This window comes from Gracilinanus agilis, chromosome 2 (assembly GCF_016433145.1).
Source record: "Gracilinanus agilis isolate LMUSP501 chromosome 2, AgileGrace, whole genome shotgun sequence".
Taxonomy (NCBI): Eukaryota; Metazoa; Chordata; class Mammalia; order Didelphimorphia; family Didelphidae; genus Gracilinanus; species Gracilinanus agilis.
Window position 1 is genome coordinate 680,231,706 of NC_058131.1, and position 19,566 is coordinate 680,251,271.

Below are 19,566 nucleotides of genomic sequence, written 5' to 3' on the forward strand. Positions count from 1 at the left end.
GTCAGTCAGAAGTCCAAGAAGAATAGAAAAGTGGGCCACAAATGCAGCCAAAGTAAGCCCCATGGTGGCCCTAGGGAGGTCAGCAAACCAGGGTACAGATCTCAGGTCCACTGGGAGAGGCAAGCAACTACACAATATTTTCATGAGAATAGCCAAGAGTTCTGAGTTTCTCAGCACTCTGACCTCAAATATTCAGGGAAGAGGGACAGAAAAAGCCTTTTTGGTCCTTCAGGGCAAGAATCTAACTAAATGATTCAGCACAAGCACCAGCAGGAATGAGCAGTAAAGGACTAAGTCTGGTCCTGGCACAGAGCCCCAGTTTAGGAATTAACAGTGGAGAAATGAGTAAACTAGAATACAATAACTACTACCTTAAAAGTTATTATAGACCCAGAGATACTTAAAAACACAACCTATTAGAGGAGTAATGCTAAACACCACAAAGCAGGGTTTCAAAGTCACTTAACCCCCACATTGCCTTGCCCTTACCACTCTTTGCCTTAGAACCAATATATAGTTTTGATTCTAAGGTGGAAGGTAAAGGTTTATTAAAAAAAATTAATGAGAGGATACCTTGGACTATAATCCAAGTATTCCAAAAGGCAAAAAAGAGTGTTTTTTTAAAACAAGTATGTAACAACAAAGGGGAGGAGGGAGGAAAAGGAATGGGATGGATCTTTAAATGAAAAAAAGATGTTCAAGTATTTGATGAAAAGACAAGCTAATTAGGAACTTTGAGACAATGCAAGAGTTCAAAGAAACCTAGGCAGACCAATTTATTTGATTTAGCAACTGGAATGGGCTGGATACAGTACTAATAATTAACAGAAGAAACAAGTGACTATTGGGAACTTTAATGTATTCAAAGGGTTAAAATAAGAAAAAATAGTGGATCCATATGGAATTGGGTTGGATTTGTTTGGAGAGTTTCAAGATGGGAATTAGGAAAGAGGGAATGAGGAGAAATAAATTATTGTAAAAGGTATGAAGTGAGTGGAACTTATTAATAATTCTCATAACAAAGGTGTGTGAGGGTAAAGGAATATATCAAATAAAAAAAGGGGTGCAAGGGAGCATCAAATGAAGCTTATTTTTATTCAAATCAATCAATTAATAAACATGTATTAAACATCTACTATGTGTCAGGCACTAAGCAAAGTTCTAAGGATATAAAAAGCATCAAAAGATAGGAGTCTAATGGGTGAAGACAGTAAGTAAGCAAATATGAACAAAGTAAACTATACACAAGATAAATAAGAAATAAACCAATTTTAACGGGGATAAGAGAATAGGCAGAGTAGGGGAGAGATACAGGGATGAAAGATGAAAAGAAAAAAATTCCTTATTCTGAAATGGGAATTAAAATGAAAAAAGTAGTTGTCAGAGGGAAGGGAAAGAAAAAGATTGATTAATTAGGAATGGCTGAACAAATAGCAGGATATGAATGTATTGAACTATAAGAAATGATGAAAGAGTTCCAGAGAATTCTACAAAGTAAGAAGTGAATTAGAGGTAGGCAAGGAGATCTAGGACAATGTTGTAAAGAAAGATAACTCAAATGTTCAAGAACTATAATCAAAGCAGTGATCAACTTACATGTCCAGATGATCTATGATGAAACATATTATTCACCTCCTGAGAAAGTTATATCATGAACATTTTTGGACATGGCTACTGTATGGGTTTGTTTTGCTTAGCTATTATGGTTACAAGTGTTTCCCCTCCCATGTTAAGAAAAAAAATTGGGGGTGGAGGGTAGAGGATAGTAATTGTAGTGAATACCAAAAGAAGATCACTGAAAAAAATTTTTTTAAGTTCAGAAATTCAGAAAAAAGCACAAAACCAAAAGGAAACTTTTGGAAGTATAGATTTATTACACTTTACAGCACAAAAATTATATAAAAATAATGATCTTTTATCTTTAAAGTCTCAGGTCAAATTTAGTCTATTCCTTAAATGTAGCTGAGCCAAAATGTGAACAATCTAGAGATGAATATAACAGAAATAAAGCTGAAAGGCTGCTTGTGCCAAAGTACTGAGGGCCTGAATGATTGGCTGAGTTCAGAATTCATGAACCATTGGAAGAATCACTAGCGAATTTTAGTAGAAGCTAAGAATTGTGCTAAAGAAGTTTAATTTGACAGTAAGTAGTGAATTAGAATAGAGTACTATGTTATAGGTTAAAACACAATTCAAAGTAATCTAGGTAATTAGTCTGAGAATCTTAATTAGACTGAAGGATTGGGAAAGGAGAAAGAAAGAGTCAAAGCAGGGTGACTGGAAGAAAAATTTGACAGGAAAATGTAAGTTCTAGTAACAGAGGGAATTCTGTCTTTATAAAATTTGCTCCTCTTAACATCAAGCCTGATGGGACCGTGAAACTTTTTCATGATGTTTTATGATAAGATAAATCTTTATAAAGGGGGAGACTGGCAAGGAAAACTCACAGTATTAGCCGCCTCTTATTTGGCTTATCTTAGATTTTGTGCTAAGCTAGAACGAGTTTATTCAGACAAGGAGGAAAATGTGTTAGTTGAGGCTGAGGCTAGATTCAGAAGAAAACATATATACTTAGTTAAAATCTTACATCAATTTAATAGTACTTTGAATTACTTTGTCCACTGGTACACGTAACATACCCTACCATACTCCATCTTATTTTTGCCAACTTTCCCCATACTCAATGTGCAGAAGATCTTCCTCTTGAAGCCCCATGATATATTGATGTATTTACCAAACTGGGTTATTTTATTGCCTTGTAGTTTTTACTATATGGCTCAATTTTCAGTAATAGAGTTGATAGTGCTTTTATGCCACTTCTTGAATGCAGATCATTTTTAGTAACGTACAATCTATTTCCACAATCCATCCTTCTGTTGCTCCTTCAGTTTAATTTTAACGCTGAGATGGTGATGTTCCATGGTTTATAACCATATGACAGCACAGGAAGAAATGGTATTAAAATATAGATTCTTGCAATTCTGGATTCATTGAAAATGTAATGCAAATTCCAAATTAATTAGTTCAATAGCCTAGTAGTAGTGATGGTGAACCTTTTAGAGAATGAGTGCCCAAACTGCAAACTGTATGATGCAAGAGTCTCCCCCCCGCCCCCATATAGGGGAGGAAGGAGGTGCTCCCCCATTGAGCTGCAGAGAGGTGGTTTTGTGAGAAATGTCCTCAGGCGCATGTGAAGAGAGGAAAGAGAGCAACTCCCGCCCCCCACCCCATGCTCTAAGTTGGCCAACATGGGCCTATAAGGTTAACACTGCTAAGATTAAACAATGTCCTAGCAGAATACATAATGTTCTTGTGGCTAATGTATTTATCTATTTTATTTATGTATACAGTATAGGTGGCTAGCCCAGTTTGTCCTAATACTTGCAGTGACAAAGAAGGTTTGAAAGTATTTAAAATCCATGTGCTGTCTATGAAGAACTGAAGACCTTGCCTTCAACAGGGAATTATTTGGTTTAGAATGTTAAGAACTTCTCTCAGGGTATCACAACACACTTCTGGAGACCATGTCTAGGGTTAAGCATTTTATTTGATATTAATAATCAAATCAATGAACAAAACTCTTCTGTAGCTATATCTAGAAAGCAGTCTTGTCTATTTTTGACAACGTTTAAGTTCCTTTTTATCTTGTTCAGATGAATTTAAATATTTTCACAAACAATATGAGTAGATGAAGATCAAGACAGTGGGGATACTATCTTGCAGAAAAATTAGCATCTACAGTATCTTTCGAAGAGCTATCCATCTGAACTTCTGGTTACTTTTAACACCACTACTCATGGGTTGCCAAAAGGGTTTTTCTAAAGAGAAAGAATGTACTTTATCCCCAAACTCCTAATCTATACCATATTTAAGTCATCCAAATTTTTAAGCTTAATTTGGCTGATTTGTGAAAAGTTGATTTTAGTATGATGAACTATATACAGATGCAGGGAAGTAGGTAGATCTATGCTTAGTTCAGAATACAGCCCACCATGACTTAACACAAATATGGCCTCTTGCTTTGGTATTTCATATCTCATGCTAGAAAGCTCAGACCCTATTAAGAGGAATCCTTTCTGGCTGGCTTTCAAGATCCAAAGTTACTCCACATATCTTTGACCTCCATGAATGTGCTACACCATTCTTCAGTATTATACCTAGCACACCTAGATGTCTATTTCTATAATCTAAAGCTCTACAAATCTCCCCTAAATGGTCATATCTTAACTTACATTTTATTTCTTTAAGTGTCTTTTCAAACAATATCCTACAGTTTTCTACATGTAAACTCTTATCCAGCATGGTCAGCAAATTATTTGTTCAAGTCAAATATTGTGTTTAATTGGTAGTCTCTACAGTCCATATGGATTGCCAGTGTTCAAACAGGAAGAATGAGATACTTACACTAAAGCTACACTGGAGAGAACTTCATTTTTCTTGGATGGTTCAGAAGGCACTTCAGGGTCTTGCAGTGCCTCAGGGTCATTATTAACATCAATCATTGTGCTGGTTAATAGAAAGTTCCAGTTAATAGCATGTTGGATAACAGAGTTTACTATAAATGGGTTCTTCTATAGTACTGAAGGTGTTTGAAAACAGTATCTTAGCATTCCTCCTTGAAGTTCTTTTAATAGTGCTACTTTGCATTACATACGAAGCAAAGACTTATATGCAAATTAAGGACTAAATCCCATCCAAATGATCATTTGACTTGAGAGTATACTCTATTAAAATTCTTGTTAACATATGGAAAAACTAATGTCCTTTATTCTTCTGGCAGGCATATCAAATCCCAAATGTTCAACAGTTATTCTAGAAGAAAAATGCATTGGCCTTAATAAAAGTTTACTAGATTCAAATGAATTTGAAGCAAATTGATTCTTTTCGGATGACTAGGGTTTCATGGGAAGCATGGTCAAAAATGTGTTTCCAGTAATTCTTAGTTTCACACAGATGTGAATGCTTCAGTAATAGGAAAAAACTAGCTAATGATTTCTTTGATTGCTGCAGCTTCTTTCAGCTGTGAAGGTCAGGCATTTTTGTCCAGTGTTAGAAGAAGCATCTTTCTAGACACACACCAAGTCTTTATCTTGTGACTCTAATATGCTGTCAGAGAAAGTGGATTTTCAGTTGTATGGCTCCTCTCACCATTAAAGAGGGTTAGCCAGGTGTCTGGTAAACAGGTATATGTATGTTACTATCTCACTAAGCCTGTTAAGAATCCCTCCCTTGCAAAACAACACTCTATTCTATTTTTTCCCCTTCGGTTCCTACTCACAGATGGAGGTGGGGGGCAGGTTTGGGGAATGGGGATGGACACAACTTTTTCTGGTTTTATCCAAAATTGGGAATATCAACTCATTTATAAAAATTCTAAATGCTGTCTTGATTAGGTAGTACAGATAGCTTATCAAGCCTACTATTCTTGGAGAATTGTTTAATAGGAGACCTCCTTCCTTTTACTTCTTTCTCTGCCTTTTCTTCTTCCACCTAAATAGTATAGAACTTAAAAACAAACAAACAAAACTTTTGGAGTCATCTAAAATGGCAAACAATCCTTTATCCAATCACAAGAAACCATGAAGTAGAAAAGATTTTATGAAAATCTGGATAAATTCTTCCAGTGGTTGCAAATATTAGACAAAAAGTATCAGTATCATGGAGAGCTGCAATGCGATGATGGAAAAATATTAAAACAAAAAAATCTATCCCTGCTCATTACTACACTATTAAAAGAAGCTTATTAGTTGAATATGGATAAATGCAAGGTCCAAAAAGTGGCATTTTGCTAATATCACCAACTGGTGGGAATAAAAACATTCATACTACTTTAACAATGAATAAGCAATGCTATTTCTAACTTGATTTTCAGAACCAAAACTAAATACCATCAAAATACTAAAAAACACATAACTGATACCAAAAGGCATTTCTGAAATCCCACTGGGACAAAAAACCCAATCTCTTAAGTAACAACGCTTCTTCAAGATGTCATTAATCAGAAGTATCCATCAGGACTGTAGTTATGTTCGGATATGCAATTAATACCACAATGACAAGTCAGATGCAAACCTCGAAACTAACAAGTAAATTGAGCAAACACTCTATCAACACCTCGGCCTGCTTCTTGTGACCGGAACAAGAGGTTATTAAAACCTGAATTAATCAGGACATAAAGATGAACCACAGAAGATGACTGACAGCTACTTGGCAAAGTCAAAGAAAGCTGGGAATTGTTCCTCCTAGCAAAGGATTTTTTAAAGCAACTGGTTTGGTATTACCAATATTCTTTTCATAAAATGTGACAAGATGGTATAAGAGCATGCTTTCAGTCATCCTGAAAACCATCTTTCCATTTCTGTTCACGTTCCTTCTTCCAATTCATTTTCAACATGTCTATTTCATACATCTTTGTAACTCCAACATTTAGCATCATATTGTCGGGCACATAGTAGGTGCTTAATAACTACCTAATTTGAAGCTCTCATTCACTGTTTTAATTTCCTTTGCCTACTCAAAATCTGCAACAGTTCCCTATTGCATGCCTAATAAATTTCTCAAGAAAATGTGGTCAAAAATGCTTTTGGACGTGAATCAGAATATTCACTTCCCATTCAACAATTTCTAGTTGTTAACAATAAGCAATTTTAACAATAGGTTAAAGTGGGGAAAAATAATATCTAAACCCCACAAGATATTACAACACATTCATGTACCAATCTGTAGTTGATAAGCATCCACTTCCCACCCCCTAATTCTTTGGTATCACAAAAAATGCTTCTGTAATTACTTTAGTATATATGTGGACTTTCTGGATCAAAGGGTATGGCCACCTTGCCTAATTTACTGACATACCGGCAAATTATTTTTAAAAATGGTTATACTGATTGACAGCTCTACCACCGATGTAACTTATTTTATTGCTACCGTTTCATAACCCTATAGGGAAAAATTTAAGGATACTGTATCAATTATTCTCAGTGTACCTGGGGGAAGATACTAAAAATAATTCAGACCACATTACTACATATCCTTATCTACAGACACATATGTATACACACAGAGACACAGTTTTAAAAGGTGCCTAAGGATTCATCTATAATTACGCAATCTGCATTTGCTTTTAAACTGTTAAGAAAAAAAGAAGGAACAGGGAAACTTTTGCTCTCAATATTTCACAGAAAAACACACCTTAATAATCACATTATTTATAAAAGCATGTAGAATATACAAGAATGTACTATGCTTTGTCTACCAATAAAAAGTATCTGATTTGATAGAACAAATTATCTATTTCCTAATCAGGTTCATTTCCAACAAGATTATCTCCACTGTATTGTGTCAAAATACAAGACTCCTTGAAAAAGATAACCTTGTTCTATGACCCCTCTAATCATTAATATTGGGGCAGATATCAAATGAAGATATATGCTTGCCAAACATGTTACCCTCTGTCACAGAGGTCTATCTAATGCTGTGTTGGCAAAAGCCCACAGTGCGCATAAGCTCTCCTTCCCTTCTCCACCAAGGCTGAGGATAATTTTCACATGCCCTACCTCTCTGCCTAGCAGCCCAATGCAGAACTTCCACCCTCCAGTCTGGCTTAATGGGGAGAGGGGGTGTGCAAGCAGGGTAGGCTCACACGTGGTTTCAGGGTGAAGTTTGGGCACTCAGTCTCTAAAAGGTTTGCCATCAATGTTCTAAGGCCTTCCAGATGCACATGACATTGTGCTGATAAATTCAAGCCTCAAAACACTGCAGAGCCTCTTAAATGAGCTTTATAATCACCCTAAAGAACCTGGCTTTTTCAACCAGGAAATCCCAATTGGATGATGATAGCCAAATGTCCAGGTATGAGATTTTTCTATTTTGTAGAGAGTATACAAATGGACAGTAAGTTGGGCAGTGGGTAGGATTTCCTTTTTGGGAAGCTACATGGCCCTAGAGGACTCCAAGCATACTCTGAAATAGAAACCAATAATAATAATAGTAACAACAACAATGCAACCAAGAGTCTCCAAAACAAAACAAAACAAAACAAAACAACACCAAAATTGAGGATAAGAACAAGGGAGAGGTGGGAAATATACATTACAAAGAACTATAAAAGAGAAATCAAGGTTGTCAAAAGAAAAAGTTGATGGAAAAAGATAGGCTGGAGGCAAATACTCTTATGTGAGTTATATACATATATACATTTTGTAACTGTTAACCTTCTAGGAGAAAGTAAGCACACAGAGTAGGGACAGTTTTGTTTTCATCTTTATGATTAAAACAATGTCTGGCCCATAGTCATCATTTAATGCTTGTTGATAGATAAAACCTCAACTTTGCTGCAAAGTAGAAGGGTTAGGAAGCTTTTTTGTTCATGAGGTGAAATGAATATTCTTTGAAGTTCCAAGGAACTGAGGATAGTATTTGTGAGGAGGACAAGTTTCAAATGTGTGTGAGGAGGAAGGCAGATCATTATAGCTATCCAAATAAGTGTCACATAAGAGGGAACAGATTTGTTCTGTATAAGCCAGAAGAGTGGTCATCAAATTCAAATAGAAATGGTTTCCTGCTAGTTATTAGAAAAACAGAAATGAACGTTATCTATGTCATAAAGTATTTTTATTTATTAAACTTTGTTAAACATTTCCCAATACAACTAAAAAAACAAACAAACAAACAAACAAACAAAAACAACCCTTACCGTCCATCTTAGAATCACTACTATGTATTGGTTCTAAGGCAGAATAGCAGTAAGAGCTAGGCTGGTTGGAACTTGCCCAGGGTCACACAGCTAGAAAGTGTCTGAGGCCAGATTTGAACCTAGGACCTCCCATCTCTAGACCTGGCTCTCAATCCTTCCCTCTCCCAATACATTTTAAATTATTTGAACTGTGAGTTTCATACCACTGGACCAGGAAACAGAAGAGTAAATTGAATAATCTGGAAGGGAAGCAGAGACTATCTTAATGTTACAAAGAATAATTACAGTTGTCCCAAAACGTAATGAAGTGTTCTCTTCTAAAAGGACATCAATTAGGAATGTGTTCATTAAAGGATGGCTGGATGATCTCTAGGTCCTTTAAAACTTGCAATATGCTGAAATTACTCTTTAGCTGTAAGCAAACATTGAAAAAAAAAAGGTATCTCATGTTTAAAAAATCTGGAGCTACCAGATTGATTATCCTTTCTACATTAAGATGAAGGACAGGGTTTTCTAGTAGTTACAGATCATATCCACTGGCATATTGCCCCCACCAATGCTTGATACATCTATATGCAAGGTATCTGGGTTCAAATTAGGGATACATGTTACACATTATAACAACCACTGTCACAAAGTTTTTTATGTTTTGTTAAAGTGCCTACTATGTAACAGAACACTGTGCTGGGTATTGAATACAAAGATCATGTTTAGATTAGACATAAGACTTTACAATCAAAGTACATAAATAAGCTACAAACACATTACTTCATAACTTAAATGAGCATCACCCAAAATAAAGTGCCATAGATTTTTATGTCTGAGGTAGAAGGCAGAAAAGACATTTTCAAAAAGGTGTTAACATTTGAGTTGGAGTTTAAAGGACTGTTTGGAATTTAACAGTAAGAGGGTAAGAGAGCATTCTACATAGAGACCAACCTCAGGGTACAGCATGAGAATCTATTATATTGAGGGGTAGGGGTGTGTGAGAAAAGAATGGACAGTTGATGGGTAATGAGATAACAGCTAGAAAGGTAGGCTGAAGATGTGTCAAATTGTGCAGAGGAATTATGAATGAATACCAGGCAAAGGAATCTGATTTTACTTGTTATTAGGAAGTCACATAAAATTAATTGGAGTAACAACCATATTTCTTTGTCAGAAAGACTTTGACATTGAGTGGAGGTCAGAAGACCTATAAAGAGGCTAAGTCAGTGATGGGCCGGATGCTGGCCCCTGAAATGTTCTATCCCGACATGGGACATTATTCCTAATCTGAGGAATACAAATGAGTAGGATACAATACAATGAAACTTCAAAAGAGTTGCCTTAGAAACAGACTGACAGATGAGCACTTCCTTTCCTTTGGCCTCTTCTTCACTGAGCTAAGTAGTGGTCTAGGCAGGAGACAATAAAGACATGAACTTGAATGGTGGCTGACAGATATGAAGGGAATAAATTTTTAAAGATGTTATAGATATGGCAGGGCTCATCCTTGTTGATATTTGAAGGTAAATGTGGAAAACAGGAAGAGATAAAGGTAGAAAAGATTATTATTTTTCTTGCTTAGTTGGAGGTATCAGTAAATCATTCAGATGGAGATGCCCATATATGGAGTTAGAAATGAGCTCAGAAGAAAAGTCAAGACTGGAAATAGAAATCTGGGAGTTGTCTGCATAGTGACCTAAAAAGTATACAAAGTACCAAGCACACACACCTTTAGGGACACCACCAATATTAATTAGGCTGAGAAGAAAATAAAGTATCAGTTAAAGAGAGGAAATAAGAATATATAGAGAGGTAGGAGAATGAGGATAGTGTGGCATCTTAGGGTAAGTGAAGAAAAGCTTTCCAGTAAAAAGGAGGTAGAGGTAGTCTAAGGTATCAAAGTACCAAAAACAGCAAGCAGATCAAAAAGGATGGTTAAAAAAAGCCAAAAAAACCACATAAATAAATAGAAAATTGATGGCAGTCATTGGTGGGGCAAAGCTTACTCAAGGTAATTAAAACCCAGGACCTTCAGAGGTTTCATCAGCACAGAGACCAACATTTTTATGAAACAAAACTTAATTCCTCTTTGTACCCCAAACTCATTGCTAGGCTCTTTAGTGTCCCAAAGTGGCATGCCTGTACATATTAAATGGTTACTAAATGTTTGTAGAGCACTTTTTGCAGTGGCAAATTGGAATAGAATACTATTGTGCTGTAAAATGAAGGGGTCCAGTTTCAGAGAAACCTGGGAAGAATGGTATGAATTTATTCTGAGAGGTGAACAGAATAATTTATACAATCACAATGTCTTTACTCTTAAAACAGATCCTCTGATCAATGCAATAATCAAACACAATTCCAGAGATATCCATGCCTCCTGATAGCTGATCACTGTGACAATTTTCCTGCTTGATTTTACATGTTTGTAACAGGGGCTTTTCTTTCTCAATGCACGTATATTTATGTATTGAGGGTGGAAGGAAAAGGCAGATTTTTGTTGATAGAATGTAATTGAAAAAAGGTTTTTGAAACAACACATCAGGATTTATAAGCTGATATCTGGGGCAAAGAACTACATAAAGTTCATTTTCAGTTGGTCTCTTTCTGGATTAAGTGTCAAAGAAGAAAATGTCAGTTCCAAAGAAATACAAAATTGAAGTTGTCTTGGAAAGGACCTTAATAGCTTTTTTCTATAATAGTCACCTGTTGATAGTGTGGTGATACTTGAGACCCTTGCCCAGCAAAGAATCAAACAAACCTGAAAGAATTTGCCAGTGCTCAGATGAAGACAAAAATATTTTAATCAGTCAGGAGATGGCACAAAGTTGAGTGATAACTGATACAAAAGAAAAAAAATTCGATCCCTCCTTGCTTAAAACTGCAGTGAAGGGGCAACTAGACACATTGGATAGAGTGTCATCTGGAGATGGAAAGTCCTGAGTTCAAATTTGACCTCAGATAACTTCCTAGCTGTGTGATCCTGAGCAGATCATTTAACCCCAACTGTTTAGCTATTACTATTACCTCTTTTTTGTCTTGGAATTCATACTTAATATCAATTCTAAGATAGAAGGTTTATTAGAAACAACAACGAAAACTGCAGTTAAGACTTTTGGGACACCTTGTATAACCTTAACAATGTCTTGCTATTGTTTTAAGGCCCAAGTGGACCAAAGTAACCAAAGCAAAGGCCTCAGAAAGCCCATCTTTATACTTTATTTAAGTAAGAAGCTTATCTAATAGCTTGAAGACTGAATAAAAATGAAATGCACCTTGCTCAGTTTATTTTAACATACCAAAGGAACCTAGTCATCTTCTTTGAATGAATCATTTCTTCTGGATCAACTATGAATAGTAATGCCTAACTTTTATATAGTACTTAAAAAAAACCCTGAAATGTTGACTTCGGAGGCTCCCAAGAACCCACTGATATAGGTTAGAGTTACATATATACACTTCCATTTCACAAATTAGAAGGCTCAGATAGGTTGAGAGCCAAGAATTAGCAGTAGGAAGAAAAGCCAGTCTTGTCTCCTCAGGCAAGCTAGAAGAGGCTTCTGAACTAATGGATTTGTTTTAAATGTCTCTGGCTCTAAGAACTTACCCCTGATCACTTTACAAGGTATATGTATATGGGTGCCAGAGTTTATACCTCCCTGCCCTCAACTGTATTCTCTTGCATGCCACTGGTCCAGGGCCCTTAAGTTAAAAGACATACTGACAAACAGAAGACTTAAAAGATGGTGTGGTAAAAGTGGACTGGGAAAGACGTGGGTCTTGGGAGAAGATTTAGGGAGACATTTAGAAGACCTCTTTTTTCATGTTACAGATTATTAGGAAACTTGAGGCCATGAAAAAGTAAATAATTTGCCCAGCCTCACATGAGTGTGCCATCAAGAATTAGACGCAATCTGTGTCCTAGTGCTTCCAAAAAGAGCAGAACCCAAACCCATGAATAGAACTCTATGGCAGGGGTTCTTACCTTGAAGTCCATGAACTGATTTTTTTTTAAAAGTTTTGATAATTGTATTTTAAGATAATTGAGTTTCTTTTGTTGTTACAAATTTTATGCACTTAAAAGCATTATTTTGACAAAGATTTCTCTAGGTATCAGAATACCAAAAGTGCCTACGAGACCAAAAAGTTAAGAACTGTGCTTGCTTCTGCAGCACACATACTAAAAAAGTTAAGAACCCCTACTAGGGTGATAAGCTAAGACCTAATATAATATAAGCTAAGTCCTAATATAAAGGACTAAGATGGGATAGAGCATCCCTATGAATTAACAAGCTTCCCAAGTCATCAAACTGGAAGCATTCACAAGCAGAGGTTTCCGTTGCAATAAGGCTGGGCAGGTCACTAGAGAAGCCTAAAGAGTTTACAGTTGCCAACACATTCAATCTTAAGTTAGCAAAACCCAAGGTTGGAAATTTGCTTTTAAGACACAATACAATGCTTTCCAAAAGCAAAAATAAATGATTTGTGGATAATCTAGGAAAAATGATCCAAACCAAGTTTCCTCCATAAGCACAAAAGTAACTGAGATGGCCATTACTACCACTTGAGATGAGTCAGGGAACTCTTCACCTCAGAACTCTCTCCAAAAACTCCTTCTATTATTCTCCAAGTACTCAAAAAAATCAAAACAAAAAAGCCTGTCCCAGATTTTTAATTCAATCCTCCATGTTTCTATCTCCCCTTCCCTCCCTCATCCCCTCCTCCTTTTTTGCCTAGGAAGTCAAACTGTCCTTTTCAATTATCCCAAACTGATCTTGTCACCTACCCACCCCTGTATGAAACATGCTCTCTTCTCCCTTTTCTCAACTTCTACTTCATCAATTTAAGATGTTCCACAGTGCCTATGAACTTTGTCACAGATAACCGTGTACTGATGTCTATTTTCTAAAAAAAAAAGTAACATGCCCTCCCCTGCCAGCTCCCACAGCAGCTTAGCATACTGTTTGACTAATTTCCTTAAAGAACCACTGTGGCTCCACTTCCAAAGCACTACCAGATGAACCAACTTTCTTTTCTCCAAATTTCACTTTACTGGTTGTACTTTCCCAACCTGCATTGGTTCCCAACTGTGAGTGGAAGGCATCCTCAGTTAGAGAAAGCATTATTTCTGAAACGTTTATTTTTATTTTTTATTTAACCCCATCGATAACCTTTCTTCTTCCAAGTAAAACACTTTCAGATAGCAGAGGTCTTGACCACTGTGTGAAATACAATGGGGGGAAAAAACACAAATGGCTAAAAAAAGTTAATAGGCTATACACACGACACTGTATAAATTTTAATAATTTTTTAAAAAGCCAAAATATCTTCCATCCAGACACGCACCAACTTCCCCCCCAACTCTCTCCCAATGATGTCCACTTTCTATCACCCTTCTGCTTTTGGTCTACCCACATCACATGATGAACAGTACATCAAAGCAAATGAAAATGAAGTTTATGCAGCTGTTTGCCATCTCATAGTCATACTGTTGCTGAATACCTACTGTGCAAGTAAGCAAGGACAAATCTTTCTCCTACATAAACCTATGTGCAACCATACACTTTAACTAGCATTATTTGAATGTCAGTCTTTGATCTCATACTTTTACACCCTTGAGTTAGACCTTTGTGTTAGGCTATGTATTTTTGTACTAGTTCACTTAATCCCCAAATAAAGTATTGGATCATATAATAATGTAGTGGCTAATGTACTTAATACTTGGCAACGGTTACTAGAACCTATGGTGCGTGTAGGAGATTTATAGACACATGAACATAATTCTACTTGGAAAAACAGGCCATAACTCAAAAAACGCTAAATTTCCAGATTTCCTTTCATAGCATGCATTATCTTTTGTTGCCTGAAATAATAAACAATTTCAAGTTTAATTAGATCATCTGTTGGGGTAACTTTCCTTTCTTACTTTGATATTCCTAAAAGTTAAAGTAGTCTGAAGATTATTTCTGCCTTATAATTTTTTAAATGGAAAAAGGTAATGGGGAATGTGAAAGGAGGAGGGATAGGTTGGAATTCTGCAACATTCTGTAAGTAATTTATAAAAATTACTTCTACTTTATACAAAAATTTTGGAATAACATTAATATTACAATTGAAATTATGATTAGTTGAAATAGTACTACTATTAAGATTTAAGACCTTGAAAGCAATAACTACCAACAAATTCCAAATGGAATTATGAAACATTTTTAAATTAATTTAATTTACTTACAATTCAACAAACTAGAATTTCTAATGTTAACAAACTTTCTACAAATGTTTAACTTCTATAATTTATAATTTCAATTTTAGTTATTTTCAAGGGAAAAGTTAACCTTTCACAACATTCATCAACAATACTTTTAATTTCCACAACTGTTACTTTGCTTCACACTGTTTTTATGCCCTTTTCAACTCTAAAACAATCCCCAAAACCAAACCAAAACAACAAGGTACAGCCATTAATAAGTGTATAAGATTACCAAAACCTATATCTAAGCCTTTGGGGATCATGTATGTAGATTTTTTTCAGCAAATATCTATGATGTTTTTCAATTATTATATCTTAGCTGTCCAACTATTTGTCCAACAGCAGAGCTTGGAACAGTAAAATAATGGTCAAGGCAGTTTAAAAAATTAACTTGAAATAGGAAAAATCTACTACTGGTGAATTCCTATGTGTCAAATATACTTTTTAAAACCATTTTAATCTACTAAAAATAGCATAAAAGAAATGATAGCTCTTTATGTTTATTCAAGATTTGGAGATCACAGGGCCTGGAAAGGTTTGGTTGACTCACAATCCCACAACTCTTAACTTTCATACTCAGATTATGGAGTATAGAATGACAAGCAGCACCTGTATGATTAGTTTAATTAAAAAATAGAGACATTTGAAGTTACAGTAGACTAACTTCAAATCGCACCAATGTGGCAATTAGCAGCATTTAGCAATTAAAAAAATTCATATGTGTAAAAGCAAGTCAGATAGCTTCTGACCGCTTAGAAGCCAAGAGAAGCAATATCAAGCAGTGGGACTTGAAGGCATGAAGATAACTGATTTCTGAAATTAGCATACAAATTAAACAGAGAACAGCAGATCAGCTTTGGGACAATTCTACTGCATGATTTCACTACATGCCAAAGTATCTTCAACCTAAAGGTATAATTGGGAATTTTGTTTATAGGCTCCTGTAGGCTAAGAAAAATAATCATTTAATATATTCCCTTTTCCCAAAAAAGGTTGTCATTTAGGTTCAAAGGTCAAATAATTTAACCTGTATTATATTTGGGATTTTAGATTCAAAGGCCCATGATATCCTAAATGAGTCTTAAGATTTTACTTGAAAAATGGGTGAGGGAGTAGGGGACAGGAGGCAGGGAAGAGAGGGTTGGTGGTTGCTTTACATACTCTTTACAGACTTAGTAAACATATAATCTGATTAAGGATACATTTTTACTTTGAACATTAATTACCCAATGTCTCATTACTCTTGAGTTTCCCATATACAAAACCTTAAACTAGCAAACATTTAAAATATGTAAGGGTCCTGGTTTTGAGACATTTACTAACTGGATGTCCCTCAGCAACTCAATCTCTGCCTCAGTTCCCTCACTTTAAAAATGGGGTAATAGTGTAAATAGGATAAAATAATATGAGTTGTTAAGCTCTTTGCAAGAGTGCCACATACATTTTAGCTATTACTGATAGTTATATAAGAAACAAGTTTTAGGGCAAATAAATTCATTAACAAAGAATATTAGTGAGAGCACAAACCTTTACTAATAATGAAAATATTAAGAGTTTTATGTTCAAATTAGTGCACTATTCAAGAGAAGCCTTCTTATCCTTTACCATTTTTGTACAAACAGGATGTATTTTTGTTAAACCCCTCCGCCTGGTTTGCAAAAAACTTAGCCAATAATTTCATGAAGTAAATGCTAGCAACTTATATTTTATTCCAAAATCTCATTTTTGGGGGTGCTGCTCAAATTTGAACCAATATGGCAGCATGGACACATTCTAAGGATTGGAATTCATTTTAGGGGCAGCTAGGTGGTTTAGTGGCTTGAGAGCCAGGTCAAGAGATGGGTGATCTTGGGTTCAAATTTGACCTCAGACATTTCCCAGCTATGTGATCCTGGGCAAGTCACCTAGTTCTTGCTGCTCTTCAGCCTTGGAACCAATACAGTATTGATTTTTGTATGGAACAGTTAAAAAAATTAATTTTACCTCCCCATAACTGTCTAAAAGTAGATTTAAATGGCAATGGGCACATTTTTATACTGTTAGTGAACATCATCACACTGAGAACCTAAACTCCTTAAGAGCAAAAAGCCTCATATTCTTATTTGCATCTTCCCCTCTGGCATCATATGGTACCTGACAGGTACTCAATACTTGGTTGTTAGAAAATATGCTAGCTTTTTCTTTTAGCTGACATCTGGTCCTATGAAGATCCTAAATAATTCAAATCTATCAGAGAAGTAGTAGGGATTTAAAGAGAGGAAGCCTCATAAATTATTTTAAACAAACAGGTTAAACAAAAGCTAAGAAACTAGTTTAGCTTTGTAAATTTGAGTTTCAAACTCTGACTTAAAAGCTTCTTGAGGATAAAGACAAGTATCACTTTCATATCTTGAATCTGCAGCAACACAAAATGCTGCTGAATGAATTATTTCCTTTAAGGGCTCTGAGCCCTACACAAATGAAGTAGAACTAGGTTAAAACAGTTCTAGAGCCTGTCCTAAATGAATAAAATTTTTCAATTTACAAAGTCCAAAATTTTTTTTCCAAATTCAGGAAAGCCTATTACAAAAAGTTACAGTTCAGATAATTCTGTTAGTTTTCCTTTGGAACTAAGTTATGGATCATAGGATTTAGAGCTAAAAGGTCACCTAGCCTAACACCCCCTTTCTCATATTATACATGTAAAGACAGAGGCTCACAGGAAAACTAAATGACTTAAGTCACCGAGTAGAAGAGCTAAGCTCAGAAACCTAAGGCCCTGACTGTCTCCAAATTCAGTGCTGCTTCCATTGCAGCAGGTTAAGTTTGAGATTTTTGGTGCTTAATTAAAATACGGTCTCACCCTTCCCTTTACAAACATATGCTACATATGGTTTGTATGAAAATAAGGCTAGAAATGGAGCATCAGTTAAGCTTGCAATTGCTTTTATTTCTTTTTTTCAGGAATTTTAGAGGCACTATCAATTGGCCCCTGAATGTTTTCATCTATTTACAGAAATTTCAGTTATTAATAGATATTTCAATTTAACACAAACAAAAAATTAGTCAGAATTATCTTATTGGATTTCTACCAAACTGTATGGTCAGCAAGGGAAAAAAAGTATCAGGTAACTTGCCAAGCAGGAAGCTTAGCGATGCTTAGAAATTTCCTTTCGTTTCTATACACCAAGATTAAGTGGGGAAAAAAAGCTTCAAATTAAATTAAGGTTGTCCAGTGTTACTCCTCTTATCCACCCCTTTTCAAGCAAATGGAAACTTCCCTTAATTTCCTTAAGCTCAAAATAAAATAATGACCCACAGGAAAGGGGGTTTCAAAGGGAGGTGGTGTGTCCAGCCAGAACAAAGCTGACTGCACGAGAAAGAAGTTAGCAGCGAGAGAGAAGTCTAGATGCAGATAGCTTGATCTTTGGTTATAAGCTTACAATTGGAGTATTGTCTGAATTTAAACAATAACGCAGGATTTTTTTTAAGGCAAGCTCTGGGGCAGAGGGAAATATTAAACTGTGCTCAAAGTGGCCCCCACCTCCACAGCTCGAAGGAGGACTCAGGTCTAGAGATGCGGGGCAGAGCCAGCCAGGCTCTCCGCGGGAGCAGCCGCGCAGGTAAGCGGCGCCCGGGTGTCCGCCCCCTCCCCCACGCCGCCGGGGCTGGGAGGATGTAAACATGCATTCCTCCTGCCAGCTCCCAAGAGGAGGCCCGGCCACGCCACGCCGCGCCGCGCCACTTCTGGGAAGCCCCGACTCCCCTGCCCCCACATCCGGCAGGGCCCGGGCCAGCTCGGGGAAGGGGATGGGAGGCGACCCTTCCCTCTCTCTTGGGTCTCCCCGATTTTCCTCCTCCCCCTCTGGCTGCGGCTGCCCCTGCCCTGGGCCGGCCTGAGGAAGGCCTCCGCCATGGTGGGGCGCGGAAGCACCGCCCTCTCCTGGCCTCCCCGCGGTCCCCCCGAGCCGCAGGGCCGGCGCGGCGCTATCAACAAGTGGCCGGGCCCGGCCGCCCCGCCCCACCCGCCTGCCCCTGCTCCGCCCGCCTGCCCCGGGCCCGGCCCGGCCGCCCTCGCCGCCCGCCTCACCTGGATGACCTCGTTGACCTCCCGGATACATTCCACCATGTGCTGGAGGATCTGCTCGGCCGTGAGCACCTCGTAGCGGTAGTCCTCCTCCTGCTCGTGCCCGGGGCCGCCCCCGCCGCCGCCCCCGCCGCCGCCCCCGCCGGGCCCCAGGGCGCTGCCGCCGCCCCCGCCGCCCGTCTCCCCGCACAGCAGCCCGTCCCGCTCGCCCCCGACGCCCAGGCCGGGCTCCACCAGCTCCACCTCGCCCAGGTCCAGGTTATCGTCGTCAGGCTCCTCGTCGTCGTCGTCCTCCTCCTCCTCGGCCCCGCTGTCCTCCTCGCTGCACTCCTCGTCCTCGTCGAACTCGTAGTTGTAGCCCTCGTCCGAGTCCATGGCGCGCGGGGGGCGGGCGAGCGGCAGGCGGGCGGCGGCGGGGCGGGGAGTGGGGGGAGAGCCCGGGCCTGGCCGGCTCCGGCCCCGGCTCCGGCCCCGGCTCCGGCGGGCGGCGGCGGCTCCTCCCCGGCCGGACGCTGGGGGCCCGATCGGCAGCGGCGGGAGGTGGTGGCCGGGGGTGGGTGGTGGCGG

The 19,566-nt window shown here is 38.0% G+C and overlaps 1 protein-coding gene across 1 annotated transcript in view; it reads right to left on the reverse strand.

Annotated features, from left to right (window-relative positions):
- Positions 1-19,377, reverse strand: part of ARIH1 (ariadne RBR E3 ubiquitin protein ligase 1) — an 83,302-nt gene extending 63,925 nt beyond the window's left edge. Inside the window, exon 1 of the mRNA XM_044659129.1 lies at positions 19,003-19,377. Within this exon, the coding sequence (XP_044515064.1) occupies positions 19,003-19,374 (372 nt within the window). The 5' untranslated portion in view covers positions 19,375-19,377. The remainder of the gene's footprint in view (positions 1-19,002) is intronic.
- Between the last annotated feature and the right edge of the window lie 189 nt (positions 19,378-19,566).